Below are 18,891 nucleotides of genomic sequence, written 5' to 3' on the forward strand. Positions count from 1 at the left end.
TTGAATCTCTCAAATAATTTTTCCTCATTCCCTTCATTTTTGCGCTTGTTTTAAGCATAGAATTAACAAAAGCTTTACACTCAGAAAAGAAACCCAAAAAGTGAGTGAAGATGTGAGAGAAGAGGTATAGTAAAGTATCACACAGTACAGTTATAGTTACTGATGGTAGAGTTATTTGTCACAAATATCCGATTAGGTAACACACTAGCATTAAATATATATATTATAAAAGAGTAAAACTGTCTTGCATAGAGTCATTGTATGTATAGCAGGATCTGATCATTGAAAAATCTGACAATCTGACAAACCCCTGGTCATGTACACTGTATTTGATTCACAGTGGTGACATTGTGATATGTTGCAGTTACAGTAGTTTAGCCACTGAGAACACTGCAGCATGACATCAGGGAGAGTGTGTGTGTGTGAGAGGCGCGCTTATATTTGCTGACGATTTGTCCAAACACATGCACCAGATGACATACATCCTGATGGCCTCTGGCCTTCCACACACAGATATTTTCTAGTATTTTCTAGTTATATCATTAAAACAGACCTGTGCAAGCATACACAAATATCATACATAAACCAACACGCCTTAAAATAGCATTCATCTCACATCGCCAGACACTCAAACATCTCTGACATTTCCTCTCTCTGTATCTGTTTCTGTGGTACGATGCGATTCACACAGCAAGGGGTGACTTACATCTCGGGGAACTCCACCGTCTTACTCTTGATCTTATTGTGAAGTGCCAGAATGTACTCATCAATAAATGGGCACTGGAGGACAAGGAAAAAAATAGAGAAGGAGGGGGAGAGAAGGTTAGATGGATGAGTGATCAAAATCATCAATCACACAAATGTCACTGCAGTAGCGCACTGGCCCGTCCATTGATCTTACTGACAGATAATCCCACAATGAAACATTACTGCTATCAATCTGATCATATCAGCACATGAGCCGACTCACCTTCCCATACACAAAACAGTAGAGAGTCACTCCCATTGCCCACACATCCAGAGCCTGAACAAGACACAACTTCTGTTATTCTGATGCAGGAGCTATTGAGATAAATGGAATTCCTTAAAGGGACAGTTCCTCCAAAATTAATTTAATTCTGTTGTTGTCATTTATTTACTCTCATGTTGTGCCAAACCTCTATGACTTTCTTTCTTGGAATCCAACACAGAATATCTTAAAGATAAACGTGTACTTAATAAGGGTTGAGGGGTCAGTTAGATTTTAAAAGAAAATAATACAATAATTGTATTGCTCAAAGAAGCATTCAATTGATCAGAAGTGACAGTAAAGACATTTCTAAAGTTACAAAAAAAAGTGTTTTCAAATAAAAGCTGTTCTTCTGAACTTTCTATTGATCAAAACATCATGAAAAAAAAAGTTTCTACCAAAAATAATAAGAAGCATATTGTTTTTAACACTGATAATAATAATAAAAAAAAAAATCTAAAGCATTAAATCGGCATATTAAAATGATTTCATGTGACACTAAAGGCTGGAGTAATGATGCTGAAAATTCAGCATTGCCATCACAGGAAAAAATTACTTTTATTAATTTACATACATTAAAATATTGCACAATTTAAATTATAATCTGTCACAATATTACTATTTTAATGCATTTAATCAAATAAAGCTTTAGTGAGCATAAGAAACTTCTTTAAAAAAGCTCTGACACATTCATGAGAGTTCATGAGAGATGTAGCGATGTCCCATTCATTAAAAAAAATGTATTTTGAGCCTAATTTTTCAATGATATGGTATCAGAACACATATCAGCAAAATCACCACATTACCTTTCCACTAAAGCTCTTGCGGTTGTCTGACAGTGTCTCTGGGGCCATGAATGCAGGAGTACCAGCAGTGCTGGAGAGACAGGCATCGTTACCCTCAAACTGGTTACTGACCCCAAAATCGGCGATCTTGACATGGCCGTCATCTCCAAGTAATAAATTAGATGGTTTGATATCTCTGTGAACGATCTTCTGATAGTGCACTGAGCAAAAAGAGAAATCAGAGAAGTAATATTTTGAGTATCAAGTCATTTGAAAAGTTCAATTTACTGACGATTAGCTTCAAATCTCAGAATTGTATTAGACTTCACATAACAAATATAACTCATTGGTCTTCAAAACATTTTAGACATTTTAACACGCTAAAAATGCTATCATATCAAGGTCATACCTAATACCAATAACTAAAGTTATGTAAATCTATGATGATACAATTAGTAATTATTCTAACCATTTAACAATATATTTAAAAGTCACATTTTATAGTCCTGCAAATGATTATTAAACAAAAACACTTTACATACTATTATTATTATTATTATATTACGTGAGGATCATTCTTCTCAATGCAACATCAAAAAATATTTATAATTCAAGACTCATCCATCTATGCCTAATTGTGATCACCTGTCTTAGCGTGAAATATAAACATTAACATACCAAATAAATACTTATACTGTACAAGTTACTTTATTTTGTCCAAAATGTCAGTTTTTAACTCAAAACAAGTTTAATAAAGCTACTGGGCTGAGCATAGGAAGTGACGATGAGGTACAAAATCAAGTGTCTGACCGCAGGAGGTCTCATTTTAACTAAGGAACATGATGTTCCTTAGTTAAAATGAGACCTCCTGCGGTCAGACACTTGATTCCGAACATCAGAAAGGATTAAGAAGGTCCACCTGTGCACACAGAAGCTGAATTTGATTGGTTAAGAGACACCTTGTCTCAAGTGGTCAATCAAAGATAACCTGCCCACCACTTATCATCTTTCAGTCATGTGTCATTACAGGTTATATGCGACAACAAGAGCCACGTCTCAGACGTCTTCAGATGACAAGCATGGTAATGAAAAAAAAAATCCATTGATGAACAAAGAGATGTGTTCAAAGTATTAGCAGGTTATTGCATATAATTATTTTATCAAAGTCAGCAAAGCAAGGTGAATGTAACACATAGAGTACACCGAAGCTTATATAAGGTGTCTCTCAAGCAGTTTACATTTTTTAGATGACTATTAATTAATTATATTGACATGGCTCCCAAAGGTAACTAGCATAGTGCTAATGAAATAAACAGGATATGTACACATACTCTGATTGCAGTCCACAAATAAAAGACACACACAAAGGAGTTCGTTGTAAACACGGACTGATTTGTAACGAATCATACAAATGGCCTGTTGCCGTCCAGACGGTTGCCACAGCGAGTGTTGCCTGGTTAGTAGGATTCAAATGAATTGATGAAAGCTGAGCTTCCACTCGAGCAGAACAGACACTTGTCAATCAACTCAGCTAAGCTCATTCTTCTTTTTTTTGAGCTACCATCTTATTTAAAGGTTCAATACAATTTAAGCTCAATCAACATATGTCGATTCATTTAAAAATGTCCCTTGTTTTAGCAAGCAAAAAAAGCAATAATGTAGGTTATGATGGCACACTGTAAAAAAAAATATTCAGGTCTCCAATTGAAAATGTTCTAGTGACCGATCACATCTAAATTTTTTAGTTGGCCAAATTGAATTTCTGTGAATTAAATTGCATCAATTCACAGAAATTCAATTTGGCCAACTGAAACATTTTGGAGGATTTAAAAGCAGAAATGTGAAATGTATAATTTTGTAAAAGCCCTTACAATTAGTACTACTGTTAAAACTTATTTGCATTATTTAAGGTGTAAAGCTGTTTCAATTTTACAGTCATTTTAGGGTTTATGGCATTATGTTGTAACACTGAAAAGGTTAGTAAGCGATTTTGTTTTGTTTTTACACGAAAACCATAATAACACACATATTGTTTACATTTTCTTCCTTTGTAAGTGCCTCACTATAACCCAGATTTTTGCTTTTTGGAAATTATTTCGTGGTAATCAACATTATGCAACATTGTTGTTTGATTGAGCTTAACTTTACTTCAACCACTTTATATAACCATCATTATGCAATCTTTAAGTTGCAAAATAAAATAAATATTTTTTTCCATAACTCATGTTTCTTCTTGTGACAGATGAGAAGATCAGAACAGCCTTTTGAAATAGCACAGACTTGTTTTCATCAGGAAACGCTGACCTCCCCCACGCACACATACATGAGCGCACTGCCACATTCGCTCACTTCATTAGTCTAACAGGATGCCATGATGAGTTAGAACAACAAACACAGAGATGTTCCTTGAGACAGAGCTCTCTTGGGTCTTTATTTTTACACAAGTAATGATTAAACTCTGTAGGAGTTTGCTTCACTCTTCTGGGGTTTATTCTCATGCTCTGTAACCAAAACCATGTCAAGGTGGTCTCCTTAGAAACCAAGAATGAACACAGTGAGGTTGACCCAGCAATTTGAAAACGGCTTTTAAAATAAAGGAAGTGACTCACAGTACTCGATGCCCAGAACAATGTCTCTAAAGTAGTGGCGGGCCTGGTCCTCACTGAAGGGACTGTCGCTGGGAACCTCCATCACAGGGCTAGTGACCAATGGAGACAATTAATTGTAATTGTACTAATACAAGACAGTAACAGAGAGCAAAGATTCATGAAGAGAAATTGTGAATGAAATGACAGGTAGAGAAATAACATCAAACATTTAGTCCAGGAGAGGTCACAAAATCATTTTAATACAATATAGTGTCCAAAACATCCCATTGATGCGGTTTCAGCAAGAAACCAGCTTGAATAATAACACAAATTCTGTGTCAAATTTTTCTTTTTATTTTCTTACCTTGTAAAAGTGCTCACTGACCCCACCACAAAAATATTAAAAAAAAAATTATTTTTAGCAATCTATTTTTTATATGCAGCAGAAAACATTTGTTCCTTGTAAAAAATATGTACTATATATTACATTTTATAATTACATTATATATATATATATATATTACAATTTATTAATTAACTATTTTTGAACAAATTAAATAAACAGAAATGTTTATTCGGGGTGGCAGAGAGGAAGTGGCGCAAAACTAAAAACGCTACTGACCTTCCCTTTATCAGTCTCTTCTAGCTTCTTTCTCTGCAAATGTCTCCACTGCTAAGACTACATACTATCAAAACAAAATCAACAATTCCTCTGACTCTCGCACACTTAGGGCTGTAACGATTTGACCAAAAATAAAAACCTCGATTAATTGAACATTTGACCTCGATTACGATTAATGAACGATTATTTTGATTTTTTTTTTTTTTTTTTTTTTTCTCATAAGGTTTTTGAGCAAGTTCACTGATAAGTTTTGTACTGTAAATATTTTCTACTATTAAAGGTGGATTTTTTTTTCTAATGAAAAAGTGCATTTCTTTGTGATTTTAAAGTACTTGAAGGAAACGGTTCACTTTCAGCAGTTATTGTCTATGGGGCAGATTTCTGTTTGTTGTACATAAGATACAGATACATTAGCACATAGGCCTACATTACATTTATTAGAATGCATTAATGAGAGAGTGTGTGTGTGTGTGTGTGTATGTGTGTGTGTGTGAATTACTCATACCGTCTCTATTCATTATGAAGCTGCTGTACTTACTTCAAAGGTATTAAAATACACGGTTGAGTTTCTAAGCTACTTTAGTGACTTTACTTTAGTCACAGGACAGCTGACAGTGCGTTCACTGCGCGTTGTGAGAGACGCGACACGGCTCGGCTCTCTGTCACAGAAAAAAGCTGAGCACTGAACGGAGAAGTTTTCCGTATTTTTGTTTTTGAATAGTGCACAATCGCGTTAAATGTTGAAACTGGCAAGCCTTTAGTTTAAACGCATACTTGACAAACTTTATGAGCACGAAAGTGAAAGCGATCTGGCTTCGGGGCTTGCGCGCGCCGTCTCTCTGTGTGTGTGTGTGTGTGTGTGTGTGTGTGTCAGCGCGTATAGGCTATAAGAACAGCAATTCACTGACCTGTATAAACTGTGTAAAACATGCAGTTACTATAGTGATTATGGGCATCTATAAGCACAGATAACTGCTCCTGCATCTCTGTGTGCCTGCAAACTGCACTTGATGTGACTGACGGGGCGGAGTCACGTGAAAACCGAAATAACCGACATGGGAAAAATACGTCGGTTAGAGGTTCTGAATGTCGGTTTCGGTTATTTTTCGATTAATCGTACAGCCCTACGCACACTTTTCAAAACTTTCTCTTCGCTCCTTTGTCCTCCACCCCCATCATTCTTCACAAACAAAACCTCCGCCATCAGCAGCCAATTCTCTGCACCACAAACTGACACGCACATCTCAAAAACCAACACACACACGCTCCCCTCCTTCGCTCTGCTCTGAGGCTGAAGTCTCCAAACTCATCCTTTCCAATCATCCCACTACCTGTCTGCTTGATCCTATCCCCACTCACCTCCTTCAAGCCATTTCTTGCTCAGTTACTCCTGCACTCAATCACATTGTCAACACTTCTCTTCACACCGGGACCTTTCCCACAGCATTTAAGCAGGCTCGGGTAACCCCACTGCTTAAGAAACCCTCTCTGAACCCAGCACTTTTAGAAAACTACAGACCAGTATCCCACTTGCAAAGACACTTGAGTGAGTTGTGTTCAACCAGCTCTCTATATTTCTTGAACAGAACAACCTCTTGGACAACAACCAATCCGGCTTCGAAAGCGGCCACTCAACTGAAACTGCCCTGCTCTCGTTTACGGAGCCCTGAGACAGGCAAGAGTAGCTTCAAAATCCATTGCTTTTGACACAGTTAACCACCAGATCCTCCTGTCAACTCTCATGAAGATGGGCATCTCAGGAACTGCTCTCCAGTGGTTCAAGTCTTATCTCTCAGGTAGGTCCTTCAGGGTGTCATGGAGAGGTGAAGTGTCTAAGTCACATCATCTAGCTACTGGAGGTCCCCAGGGCTCAGTGCTTGGACCACTTCTCTTCTCCATCTACATGTCATCACTAGGATCTGTCATTCAGCAACATGGATTTTCCTATCACTACTATGCCGACGACACTCAACTCTTCTTCTCATTTCAAGCAGATGATCCTACACTTGCTGTTCGTATTGCTGCCTGCCTGACAGACATTTCTGCCTGGATGAAGGAACATCACCTGCAACTAAACCTTGCAAAGACAGAACTGCTTGTGGTCTCAGCCAACCCCGCACTTCACCATAATCTCTCCCTTCAGCTAGGTTCATCAACCATAACTCCGTCCAGGACAGCCAGGAACCTTGGAGTTGTGATTGATGATCAGCTAAAATTCACTGACCACATTACTGCAACAACCTGGTCCTGCAGATTTGCGTTATACAACATTTGGAAGATTAGACCCTTCCTATCAGAGCAGGTCACACAACTCCTGGTCCAAGCTCTTGTTATCTCCAGACTGGACTACTGTAATGCTCTTCTAGCGGGCCTTCCGGCATGCACTATCAAACCCTTGCAACTGATCCAGAATGCAGCGGCGAGGGTGGTTTTTAACGACCCGAAGAGAGCGCACGTCACACCTCTCTTCATCAGTCTGCACTGGCTGCCAATAGCCCCTCGAATCAAATTCAAGGCACTGATGCTCGCCTTCAAAGCAACCACAGGCTCTGCAACAGTATACCTAAACTCGCTTGTTCAGACTTACACACCCTCCAGAAGCTTACGTTCTGCAAGTGAACGACGCCTTGTGGTGCTATCCCAAAGAGGCATGAAATCCCTCTCACAGACCTTTTCCTGGACCGTTCCCACCTGGTGGAATGACCTGCCTATCTCAATTCGAGCAGCCATTTTCAAAAAACATCTAGAGACACATCTTTTCCAGCAGCACCTGACCAATCAAGAATATCACTTATCACTCTATTCTTTTTCTGTTTGTCTATTTAAGGAAAAAAAAAAAAAACTCATTCATTGTGACAACTAACCAAACCATCCCATCAGGTCTAAAATATAAACACTTATAACAGGCAACACTTATACCATAGTAAATCAGGGTAACACAAAAACATGTTTTGGAAGAAGAATTGATTATGTATTGACTCTGTATTGAAGTTACATAGTGTACCTTTAACCCTCTGGTGCTCTTCGTTTAGGGGTTGCATTGGTTGTCTTCCCGGTCATAAGTGACCGGACACCTAAAAATCAAACTTCCTCCACCCCAGTAAAACCATATTTTTCTTCAATAATATGTTTTCTTTTTAATATTGTATTTTGAGATGATTTGATGGTCTTTTTTAATATTTATGCAATAATCATGGTCTATTTTTGCCATTGAAAATTATTAAAAAAAAAAAAAATTATTCAGTATTTCAGGTTAAAATAGAAATTAGGCCTTCAAAGTATTTTTTTTAAAAGGCAGATTGGCGCCCTCTTTTGGAATTATTTAAGAAATCATGCAACCATGGGTGTAATCACTAGAGGTCTCTATGGAGAGGCTTGAGATTTCCCTAGCTCTCTTTTGAACACATTTAATGATTTTTTTGTTGTTGATGGATTTGAATATATTTAAAAAATCTCAAAGACTATTTATTATAAAGTTTTATATATATTTTTTGTTGTTAGAAATGTGTCTGTGAATTTGTGTTTTTGCAGATTTCCCATTAATTTCCTATGGTGGTCATTTTTGACCGATGAGCACAAGTGGGAGTATTTTTTTTTACGACCAATTAGTATGCTCGAATCATGCCCTCAATTTTTGTGCGTTTACATACCTAATGCTAGAAAAGTCACCAAGTTTCATATCATTCTCATGAAGCTGTGATTTTTAAAAATTCAAAATGTGGTTCATAGGTTCAGTTTTTCATGTGTGTGTGTGCGTGTGTGTGTGTGTGTGTGTGTGTGTGTGTGTGTGTACGTGTGTGTGTGAGTGGATGTGTCAATATCACACTCTTGATGTTTTAGGGTGTCACCCCTTTACTGCTGTGTACTTTTTTCAGCATCGTGGCCGATTTGTAGATTGTACACACAAATATTCTGAGAATTTTTGTGTTTTTTGCCGATTTCCCATTCATTTCCTATGGTCGGTCATTTATGGCCGAAGACAATGAAAGCTACTTTTTTTTTACGACCAATTAGCATGCTCGAATCATGACCCAAATTTTTTGTGTGTTTACATGCCTAATGCTAGAAAAGTCACCAAGTTTCATACCATTCCGATGAAGCAGTGATTTTTAAAATTTCAAATAAGAAAATTTTCCGGTCAGAAATGACCGAAGAGCACCAGAGGGTTAAGTTAGCAAGACATTGTAACACATGTGACAAGGCAGCACTGGGCAAGTAAGATACATCAGTGAGAGAATAGAGGATGCTGTGAAACTACATGACTTCACACACAGTGGATGGAATCCTTCAAAATGAACTGAGAGATTTACATAAAAACCAATCACAAAAACCACTTAGCACAAAACAGGGTCCTCAAAGGCCATTTCATTCATTACCCACAGGCAGTGAATCATGATTGAGCAGAAAGGCCAAATATATTCAGCCAGGTCTAGTGAAAATAGACCATTCTGTAATTATGCAAAGCAAGTTTTAATCTGCTCTTTTCAAGGCAAAAGCCCACAAACACCAGGGATACTGAACAACACATTTCCCTCCCAATCAAAGCCAGGCACTGGCAGAAACTCATATTCAACCAAAGTAAAATGTCACATTTGGGGAAAAAAAGGATATAATAAACTGAAAGACTGCTGCCCTTTAAATTAGCTTTTTATGGATTTAGAAACGCAGAGAAAACAACAGAGTAAATAAACACTAAAAAGAATACAAGAAAAGATTAACAATAAAAAAAATACTATGCAGAGAGAATAAAAGAGTCTATTGAATGATAAAAAAAAAAAAACATATGAAATGATCAAGAAAAATACGTGAATAAAAGTCTGAGTGAGAAAATAAGAACTTAAGCATTTAATTAATCCCTTTGGAACAAGAGAGTAGGGACAACTGAGTCAGATCTAAGTGACGACATATGCAAGACAGGGCAGTTGATGAAGGTGGAATAGAGTGATTAATGGAAGGACAGAGGATGGAAGATACTGTGGTGAAATCATCAGTTACGTAGAAAATAGGTCTAAGTGTACACACAGAATACTCACCCCTTCTGCATCAGCTCAAACACTGCAGAGAAATCAGATATAGCAGAAGGTGAGTCATTAAAGTGAATGAAATGAGAGCGAAAATACATTTTGTTATTGACAAATCCATTATTCAGTGCACTTTATGAAAATTAATGTTCACAGTCCTCATATTGTACGTCAAGCCTTATATGACCTGACTCTTTTTGGCATTTAAGTGGGATTTGTGCTTTTATTCGCACCATTGCTCAGTGGTGTGAAGTCATTCAGGATTTTGTAGCAGTCCATCAGCTCAAACACCTTATATTCATTCTTACAGTATGAGTCAGAGCAGCCAGCTAAATGTGTCACACAGTCTTATGTATGAGACACTTATTCTGCAGAATCTCACGTCAGCCTATTATGAAGCCAGGCTGAACAGTTTGAACTATTTGAAATACACCACAGTCTACTTTTCATGAAAAAGTAAAGTTTGTAATGGTAGACTTCAGGGGGTTTTATACTGATAAAAGTTTTGAAGCAACTCATTTTCAATGAGAGTTGGTGATATGAGACATTGATGTGACAAAAGTGAAGAGTTTAATTTCATGTAAATGAGCAGTGAAACGACGTGATGACTAGCAATGAGAGCAAACAGGTGAATACTGCAACCAATGAACACTCCTTGAAAAGAAAGAGTTAAGCATGCATTATGTGTTAATATGGGGAATTTTGATGATTAGAATAGAAATACAATACCATTCACCAGTGTCGGTTCGGTATGATGTTTGATGTATGATTTTTGAAAGAAGTCTCTTATGCTCACCAAGGTAGCATTTATTGGACCAAAAATACAGTACAAGAGGGTGAAATATTATTCCAATTTAAAATAACAGATTTCTATTTTAATATGTTTTAAAATGTGATTTATTCCTGTGTTGTCAAAGCTGAATTTTAAGCAGTCATTACTCCAGTCTTCAGTGTCACATGAAGAAACATTTCTTCTTATCAATGTTGAAAACAACTGTGTAGCTTAATAGCTTAAGGAAACCATGATACATTTTCCCCTCAGGATTTTTTGATGAATAGAAAGTTCTAAAGCATTTATTTGAAATAGAAATCTTTATTTTTATTTTTATATATATATATTTATACTGTCACTTTTGATTACTTTAATGCATCATTGCTGAATAAAAGTATTAATTTCTTTAAAAAGAAATGTGTAGTGTAAATACAATTGGATGTTTACTACTGTAAAAACACCACCATTTGCTGAATCTTTTACACATAGGTGCCATTTTACCATTACATTATATGGCAACAAAAAAGAACATACCCATGTGAAGGTTGTCCTCCGCTGGATCATCCAGCACCTGAAACAGATTTTTTATTAAAAACACCACTTGCTACATGCACTGTATGATCTCCAGCATTCTTGGCATCTAGGAAACTCTGTGATATCCATTAGTAGGTTCAAAGCAAATGACTAAACTTTTTTCTTCATTGATTATGTTGGGAAAATCTGTGGAATTACTTCAAAATGCTCAAATGTGTTCAATAGAACATTACTGTTATTAATAGCTGAAAGCTATCGTAGAACTTTGTGATTGAAATTTTGCAGAAATCTACTGAGTTTAGCAGGCACAGATTCAGTGTGAGTGCACATTATGACATGGCATATGGGATTTCAACGTAAAAGAATAGGGACATCTTTGTGGGAAACATACTCTTCAGCAATGTTTTAACAACTACAAGTATTACGCAGAGAAAACCGTCAGACTGTCCAATACTACATATGAGAGAAGCCATTTTAGAAGAGCATGTTTGATTATTGTCTCAGCTAGATTGGCTATATTGCTGTGTTTGTGCCAATATGTGAAGAAAAACTAAATGTTGAAGCGTATGTCATTCTACAACACTGCATGGAAAAAGATGCCTGTTACTGGAAAAGCTATAAGCAAAAGCTAAACTTAATTTAAAAACAGCCAAGCTACTAGCACAGCGTAGCTACTTTTGGTTTTACACTGGTGATGAGATTCGATAAGCATCAGGTGCACCTCATCCTTCACTGCTAGCAGAGCTCCATGTCTGTATTCCTCCGAATGACTGCACACTCTTGACTTAAGACTGTACTTGGGCAGGCAGTAGGAGAGGCAGGTGCTTGGAGTGTAGGTGGTTCCTCTGCCTCACTTTCTAAGATTCCTTTAAACATTTTTCATGCTCTGTTTCAATTTTCTCTGGCGCGCTCTCTCTCACCCCTCTTTTCTAATTTTGCTGACGTACGTGGGTGCTGCTGTGATTGAAGAGCACTCAGACAGAACCACAGGCGGAGAGAAGGAAAGGCGCTTTTCTCCTTCAGCATCCCTCCATTCTACCTTCCTGCGATCGATTGCACTCATTTCCACACCCTATTCTCAGGACATTACGGGCTGTCTCTCTTCAACAGATTTACTCCTGGCTGATTTTCATTGTGTTGCTATTATTTTGTCCCCTCTTTGGCACAAATTACATAATGACACTAGGAGTGGTTGGTGCAGCTGAGTCCAGTTCCTTCCAAATTTCAAAACATATCTTGTTACATAGTTCAAACATTTGCCAACAATGTGAAAAATGTATGCATATTTCATATGCTTTATAAGTCTTGGCTTTGGAAATTAAAGTTTAAGTAATAATTAATAATTATAATGAATAATTTGTTACATTTATATAGCGCATTTCTGGGTACTCAAAGGTTTTTACATGGAAGGGGGGAATCTCCTCAACCACCACCAATGTGCAGCATCCACCTGGATGATGCGACGGCAGCCATATTGCTCCAGAATGCCCACCACACACCGGCTTATTGGTGAAGAGTAGACAGAGTGATAAAGCCAATCAGTATATGCGGATTATTAGGAGGCCATGATGGACAGAGGCCAATGGGCAAATTTGGACAGGATGCCGGGGTTACACCCCTACTCTTTTTCCAAAGGACATCCTGGGATTTGTAATGACCACTGAGAGTCAGGACCTCGGTTTCACGTCTAATCCGAAGTACTTAGAGTTACCACAGTTATAGTTGACAAATGATAACTTACGGTGTCTCATGTAAACGGAATTATGGATGAATGTTTTGGTCAGAAGGAAATAACTTTGCTCAGAAAGAAAAGAAGTTCATTCAGAAAGAATCAATAAAAGAGGAAGTTAGAAAGAAATTGAAGAAGTTCAAAGAAAGAAAGTTTGTTTTAAAGGGATCATGATCAAAAATTTATTTCCTTGATTTTTGAAGGTCGTTGTACTATAAAACATATCCTGTAAATTTCAGAACTCAAAACTACCCCGTTAGTCAAAAAACTGTTTTTATAGAAACCAAATTGTGATTATAACATTAAGAAAGCATGGATGAACTTATTTTTTAACAAAGTTCCAGATCGCGTCCGTAAGACTCTGTTCACTGCGGATTCGCTTTTAAACAGGACACCGTTCGGCGCAAGCTTTTCAGAGAGACTGAAAATATAAGATGATGCAGTGACGACTATATTCAATCCGACAGTAATGCCGTAACACACAAATGTGAGTAACAATGTTGTCACTATTGCTTTGTCTGTTACAGATGAGTATGTACTTAAATGTACTGAGTATCTATACAGTAGCGCTGGAGTCTTAACTGTGAATAGTTGTGATTCTTTTCTTTGATTCAGCATTTATTGGGTTATTACGGGGGATTCCTGGATACGGAACGCTGCTTTTGTTATTGTTTTGATCAAAGCCATTCACTGTAATCCTGAATAAAAGCTTCAGTGAGTGACATCTTCTGTTTTGTCATCAGTTAGACATTACAACATGTTTTTTTTACTCTTTATTGAAAAGGATGAACAATGAATAGCCTATAAGAACAAGTCAAACAATGCAACATTCATTGATAATTCAGTTTACATGAAACACCGTAAGTTGTCATTTGTCAACTATAACTGCGGTAACTCCAAGTACTTAAAGGATTAGTTCACCTCAAAATGAAAATTTCCTGATAATTTACTCACCCCAATGCCATCCAAGAGGTCCATGTCTTTCTTTCTTCAGTGGAAAAGAAATTAAGTTTTTATAGGAAAACATTTCAGGATTTTTCTCCACACAATGGACTTCAATTGCAACCAAAATGTTGAACGTCCACATCAATGCAGTTTCAAAGGGCTTTGAAGTGCTTCAAATGGTACAGCGCGATCCCAGCTGAGGAATACGGTCTTATCTAGCGAAACAATCGGTCATTTTCTAAAAGAAAATTCAAATGTATATACTTTAAACCCACAATTGATCGTCTTGTGCTGGTCTGCAATGAGCCAGGCATTACGTAACGTATGTTTGAAAAGGTCACGCCGAACGTGGGCGGAAGTACCCATTGTATCCATTGTTTAAAAGTGTGGAAAAGGAGGATCGTTCAAATTTGATTGCATGTTGAATGACATATTTATTATTTAATTTATCATTGTTTTACCTGTTTTGTTAAAAAAGCGTTTGTATTAGTCTTCAAACGTTCGCTTTTGTAAACAATGGGGCGGTACTTCCGCCCACGTTCGGCGTGACCTTTTCAACGTATATTACGTAATGCCTGGCTCATTGCAGACCAGCACAAGACGATCAATTGTGGTTAAAAAGTATATACATTTTAATTTTTTTTAGAAAATGAAATTTTCGCTAGATAAGACCGTATTCCTCAGCTGGGATTGCGCAGTACCATTGGAAGCACTTCAAAGCCCTTTGAAACTGCATTGATGTGGACGTTCAACATTTTGGTTGCAATTGAAGTCCATTGTGTGGAGAAAAATCCTGAAATGTTTTCCTTAAAAAACTTAATTTCTTTTCCACTGAAGAAAGAAAGACATGGACCTCTTGGATGGCATTGGGGTGAGTAAATTATCAGGAAACTAATCCTTTAAACTCTTTATAAGACTTATAAAGCATACATAATATGCATACATTTTTCACATTGTTGGCAAATGTCATCTGAAAAAAAAACCACATTTTTTTTCTGAAATTTTTAAAACAATTCCCCACGTGTAATGGCAGGGCCGTTGAAAATTATTTTAATATGCAAAACTGTTAACCAATCATAGCAGTGGGCGTTTATTTTTAAGTCTTGAATGCGATACGCCCATCAAAACGTTTTTCAAAAAGAGGGTCAAAAACAGGATAGAAAATAGCCAATTCTATATTAGGATGTTTTTGATGTAAAAATTTTGAGAGCTCTGAAAAAAAACAAAAACAAACAAAATGCTGTTCACAACTTTAAAAGAACATTTAGAACGAATAGAAGTTTGCTTGTTATTATTTTCTCTATTAAAGTACTATTGATAAGCACACGTTCATCAACAGTGGATTACATGAATGAATGGATTTGTCCGTAGTCCTTACCTCAACCAGTTTAACAATGTTGAGGTGGTCTAGTTTTTTCAGGATGGCTATCTCCTGGTAAACTCTCTCCAGAGGACCAAGCATCTTGGGCTGCTCTCCCTGGGCTGCTTTAGGACCTCGGGGAGGAGGGCGGCCTGCACAGCAAAAAAAATTATTACAAATATACGGAACTTATGGTGCTGCTTTATTTAAATACTGAATTCTTCAGCTAATTTAGAGGCCTACTTCAACATCTGCCCCAAAGAACAACATCAGCTGTGCATAACACCTGCATACATATGGTTTCAAATTAAAACTTAATTTAAATGCCATACGTACGAGGGAAGCCATACTGTTTCATTAGCTTCTTCTTAGATACCACTTTCATTGCCTGCAAAACAAAGACACAGACACAATGAGACAAACAGGCAATCTTGCAAAGACTATAAAGATAGCTGAACTATTCTACACAGAGGTCTTCTCAAAAACAGCTTATAAAGTGGGTGACATAATCAACTGACTTTTTCCCATTTACACACTAATCAAACATAGATTTCACAGAGTTCAATCAACTGCAGCCTTCTCATTTGCTTCTGGTCTTGATGGGACACTCGAGATTCCGCTCACAGCAGTGTTTCTGCTCAAATGAATGTGGAAATTTGGTCACAAACAGTGAGTGACAGACAATAAGATTGTGACCAGCACGCAGACCAAAGTGCTTGTGTTTGTAAATCAACTATTTTATATCGTTTTTTCTTGAGAAAAGAAAAAAAAAGAGGTTGAGCACATTCAACCGCTGAAGCTTGGATCAGATGTTTTTGTAAGCAATTTAAATGTTAATCAAATAAATTGCTTTTGGCACACAGAACTAGGCTTTTAAAACATGTACTCCCTGGGAAACGCATACTGAGTCATCTGTGTCTTTTTATAATGGAAGATGTCCATTACAGAAGAATTGTGCACCTGTGTCTTGTCTACTTATCAACTGGGTTTCTAGCACCTGCAGAAAACAAAACATGAGGGTTCTCGTAATGAGTGAGTGACGGATAATTTCAAAATTCATCCTTTAGTTTCTAATGATACACTTTCACGTATTGTCATGGAGCGAATTCAACTTTTAACTGAAGCATATGTTAAAAATGTGGTCTGTTCCTTTCATTTTTCATGCTATAAAATCCAATATCTGAAATGCCTCTTCATCTAAAAACTGAAAGCATGCACAACTTTAGACGTGAATTTATAATAGTTAATATAGTTAATAAGAAAAGGTGATTTTCTCCTCTGTCTCAAGGACAGCTGGAGGAGATCTACATCTGTAGTGCTGACGAGTTTAAATAACTCAGTTCACAAAGAGTGAAGGGGAAAACATGAATGTTTCATGAACATGTCAAAGGTGAGTACGGTGAAACAAAATTGCTATTTAGAATGCAGCAGGGTTGGAAAGAACTGAAGCGTCAGAATATAAATGACTGGGAAACAATGAGATGAATCAGCAAGTAAGCAATACCTAAACACAGGTATATATATATATATATATATATATATATATATATATATATATATATATATATATATATATATATATATATATATATATATATATATATATAATTGCTACACAAACTTTTGAATTGCCATTCAAAAGTTTGGGGTTGGTAAGATTTTTTAAATGTTTTTTGAAGAAGTCGGTTTTATGCTTAAGAAATTTGCATTTATTTGATTAAACATCCAGTACATCCAGTAAACACAGTAATATTGTGAAATATTATTACAATTTAAAATAACTTCATTATTTGAATATATTTTAAATCTGGACGGAGCTGAAGTTCAATTATTGTAATGGCCATTTCGCTTCTGACACGCGCTAGACCAATCACAACAGACTGGACCATCAGGCCAAACAGCAGAGCAGGCTCGTGGAAAGGAGGGATTTAGAGAGACTGATTCATCCATCGAGTCGTTTAAGAATGATTGAAAAATGTGGTGATGTGCAATGTATATTATGAGAAAATTAAACAGTTAAGACAAAAAACCTTTAAATAGCATAATAGGGGCACTTTAACCAATTAAAGTCCGCGGACCCTGTACAGGAATGTGTCCGGAATGACACCATCACGTATATACTTTCAATTTTAAATGTCTGTGGAGGAACTCTGACCTCATATGTGGTACCATTTGAAAGCTTAGAGTCTCTACTTTCTGGAGATATGCATCACTTTTGGCATGTTTTACACAAAGTAACATATTTACACTAAATTACTCTGGTACCATTTCTGCCTGGATTTGGCCTACCCAAATTGAAAAGCTTCCCATACACACATACAGTCTAAGTTCAAAATGTTGGTGTCATTTTACAGAAAACCCTTTGAAGTTACACAAAACACTGCTAAAAGTGATAAACATGTAAGTATATGTTGTCTACTCTGTAATAACCCCCCCCCCCAAAAAAAAGAGACGTTTTTTTTTTTTGGTTATAAACTCATTTTTGAAAGTGTGTAACTCAGGCCCTGTGAGCTCTCGCACCCTGCAGACAGTTTGGGATGTTTCCAGCATATTAAAATAATTTATTTTAAGGGGGGGGGGGGGGGGGTGTAGGGGTGTAGCAGGGTGGGTCCTCCCTTCAGAACCATTTGAATAAATCTTGCATTTAACATGATACAGACAAAATTCTTTTTTCCACTATTTTCTGGAATTTAGTGGAAACAGCCCAAACTGTCCAAACTGTCTGCAGGGTGCTAGAGCACACTTTCAAAACTGAATTTATAAAATAAAAAAAAATAAAAAAGCGTCTCTTTTTTTTTTGGGGGGGGGGGGGGATGGGGGGGGGTTATTACAGCTTAGACAACATATACATATATACATAACATATGTTTATCACTTTTAGCAGTGTTTTATGTAACTTCAAAGGGTTTCCTGTAAAATGACACCAACATTTTGAACAAAATTTTCAGACTGTATGTGTGTATGGTAAGCTTTTCAATTTGGGTAGGCCAAATCCAGGCGGAAATCCCAAAAATGGTCCCAGATCTTACGAGGTTAATACAAGCATGAGAAAAAATGAAAGCGTGGAGCAGGTGAATACACAGAGTTAAATGAAGAGTGAGTTTTAATTTTAGGATTCATGTAAAGTAAATAAAAAAGAGAATGTGTGGTAATTGTAAGACTGATATTACCCCTTGTGAGTTTATGAGGCCAGTGGAGTGTAAAGGCCAGAGACGGGGGCACTCTCACTCTACTCTGCCTTTATGAAGGGATTTGATCTCTGTCCTCTATTCATCCTTGCTGTTATATATCCAAACAGCATGAATTAATGAATGCAGCCTAGAACCAGGAGCTATATTTTGCTTTCAGACACACTGTCTATTATGACAGATTATTATGAGGAGGACAAGAAAAGAATCAGTCGTGTTCAGTAGACCTGCACAGATCACACCAAATAAGACCCCCTTTATATTGATACATGATGTGATGGCTTCATGCATTTCGATACTAGTATGTGCATGCTTCAGAAAAAACAAGAATGTTTATT

The 18,891-nt window shown here is 36.9% G+C and overlaps 1 protein-coding gene across 3 annotated transcripts in view; it reads right to left on the bottom strand.

Annotated features, from left to right (window-relative positions):
* camkk1a (calcium/calmodulin-dependent protein kinase kinase 1, alpha a) overlaps positions 1 to 18,891 on the bottom strand; it is a 123,596-nt gene that overhangs the window by 13,399 nt on the left and 91,306 nt on the right. For all 3 annotated transcript variants that reach the window (XM_079815542.1, XM_079815543.1, XM_079815541.1), the window contains exons 6-13: positions 15,702 to 15,753; positions 15,384 to 15,517; positions 11,332 to 11,368; positions 10,038 to 10,059; positions 4,404 to 4,492; positions 1,816 to 2,015; positions 971 to 1,024; positions 707 to 780 (exon numbers count right to left, since the gene is read on the bottom strand). In XM_079815542.1, coding sequence (XP_079671668.1) covers positions 707 to 780; positions 971 to 1,024; positions 1,816 to 2,015; positions 4,404 to 4,492; positions 10,038 to 10,059; positions 11,332 to 11,368; positions 15,384 to 15,517; positions 15,702 to 15,753 — 662 coding nt within the window. The remainder of the gene's footprint in view (positions 1 to 706; positions 781 to 970; positions 1,025 to 1,815; positions 2,016 to 4,403; positions 4,493 to 10,037; positions 10,060 to 11,331; positions 11,369 to 15,383; positions 15,518 to 15,701; positions 15,754 to 18,891) is intronic.

Source organism: Gobio gobio, assembly GCF_949357685.1.
Source record: "Gobio gobio genome assembly, chromosome: 4".
Lineage (NCBI taxonomy): Eukaryota > Metazoa > Chordata > Actinopteri > Cypriniformes > Gobionidae > Gobio > Gobio gobio.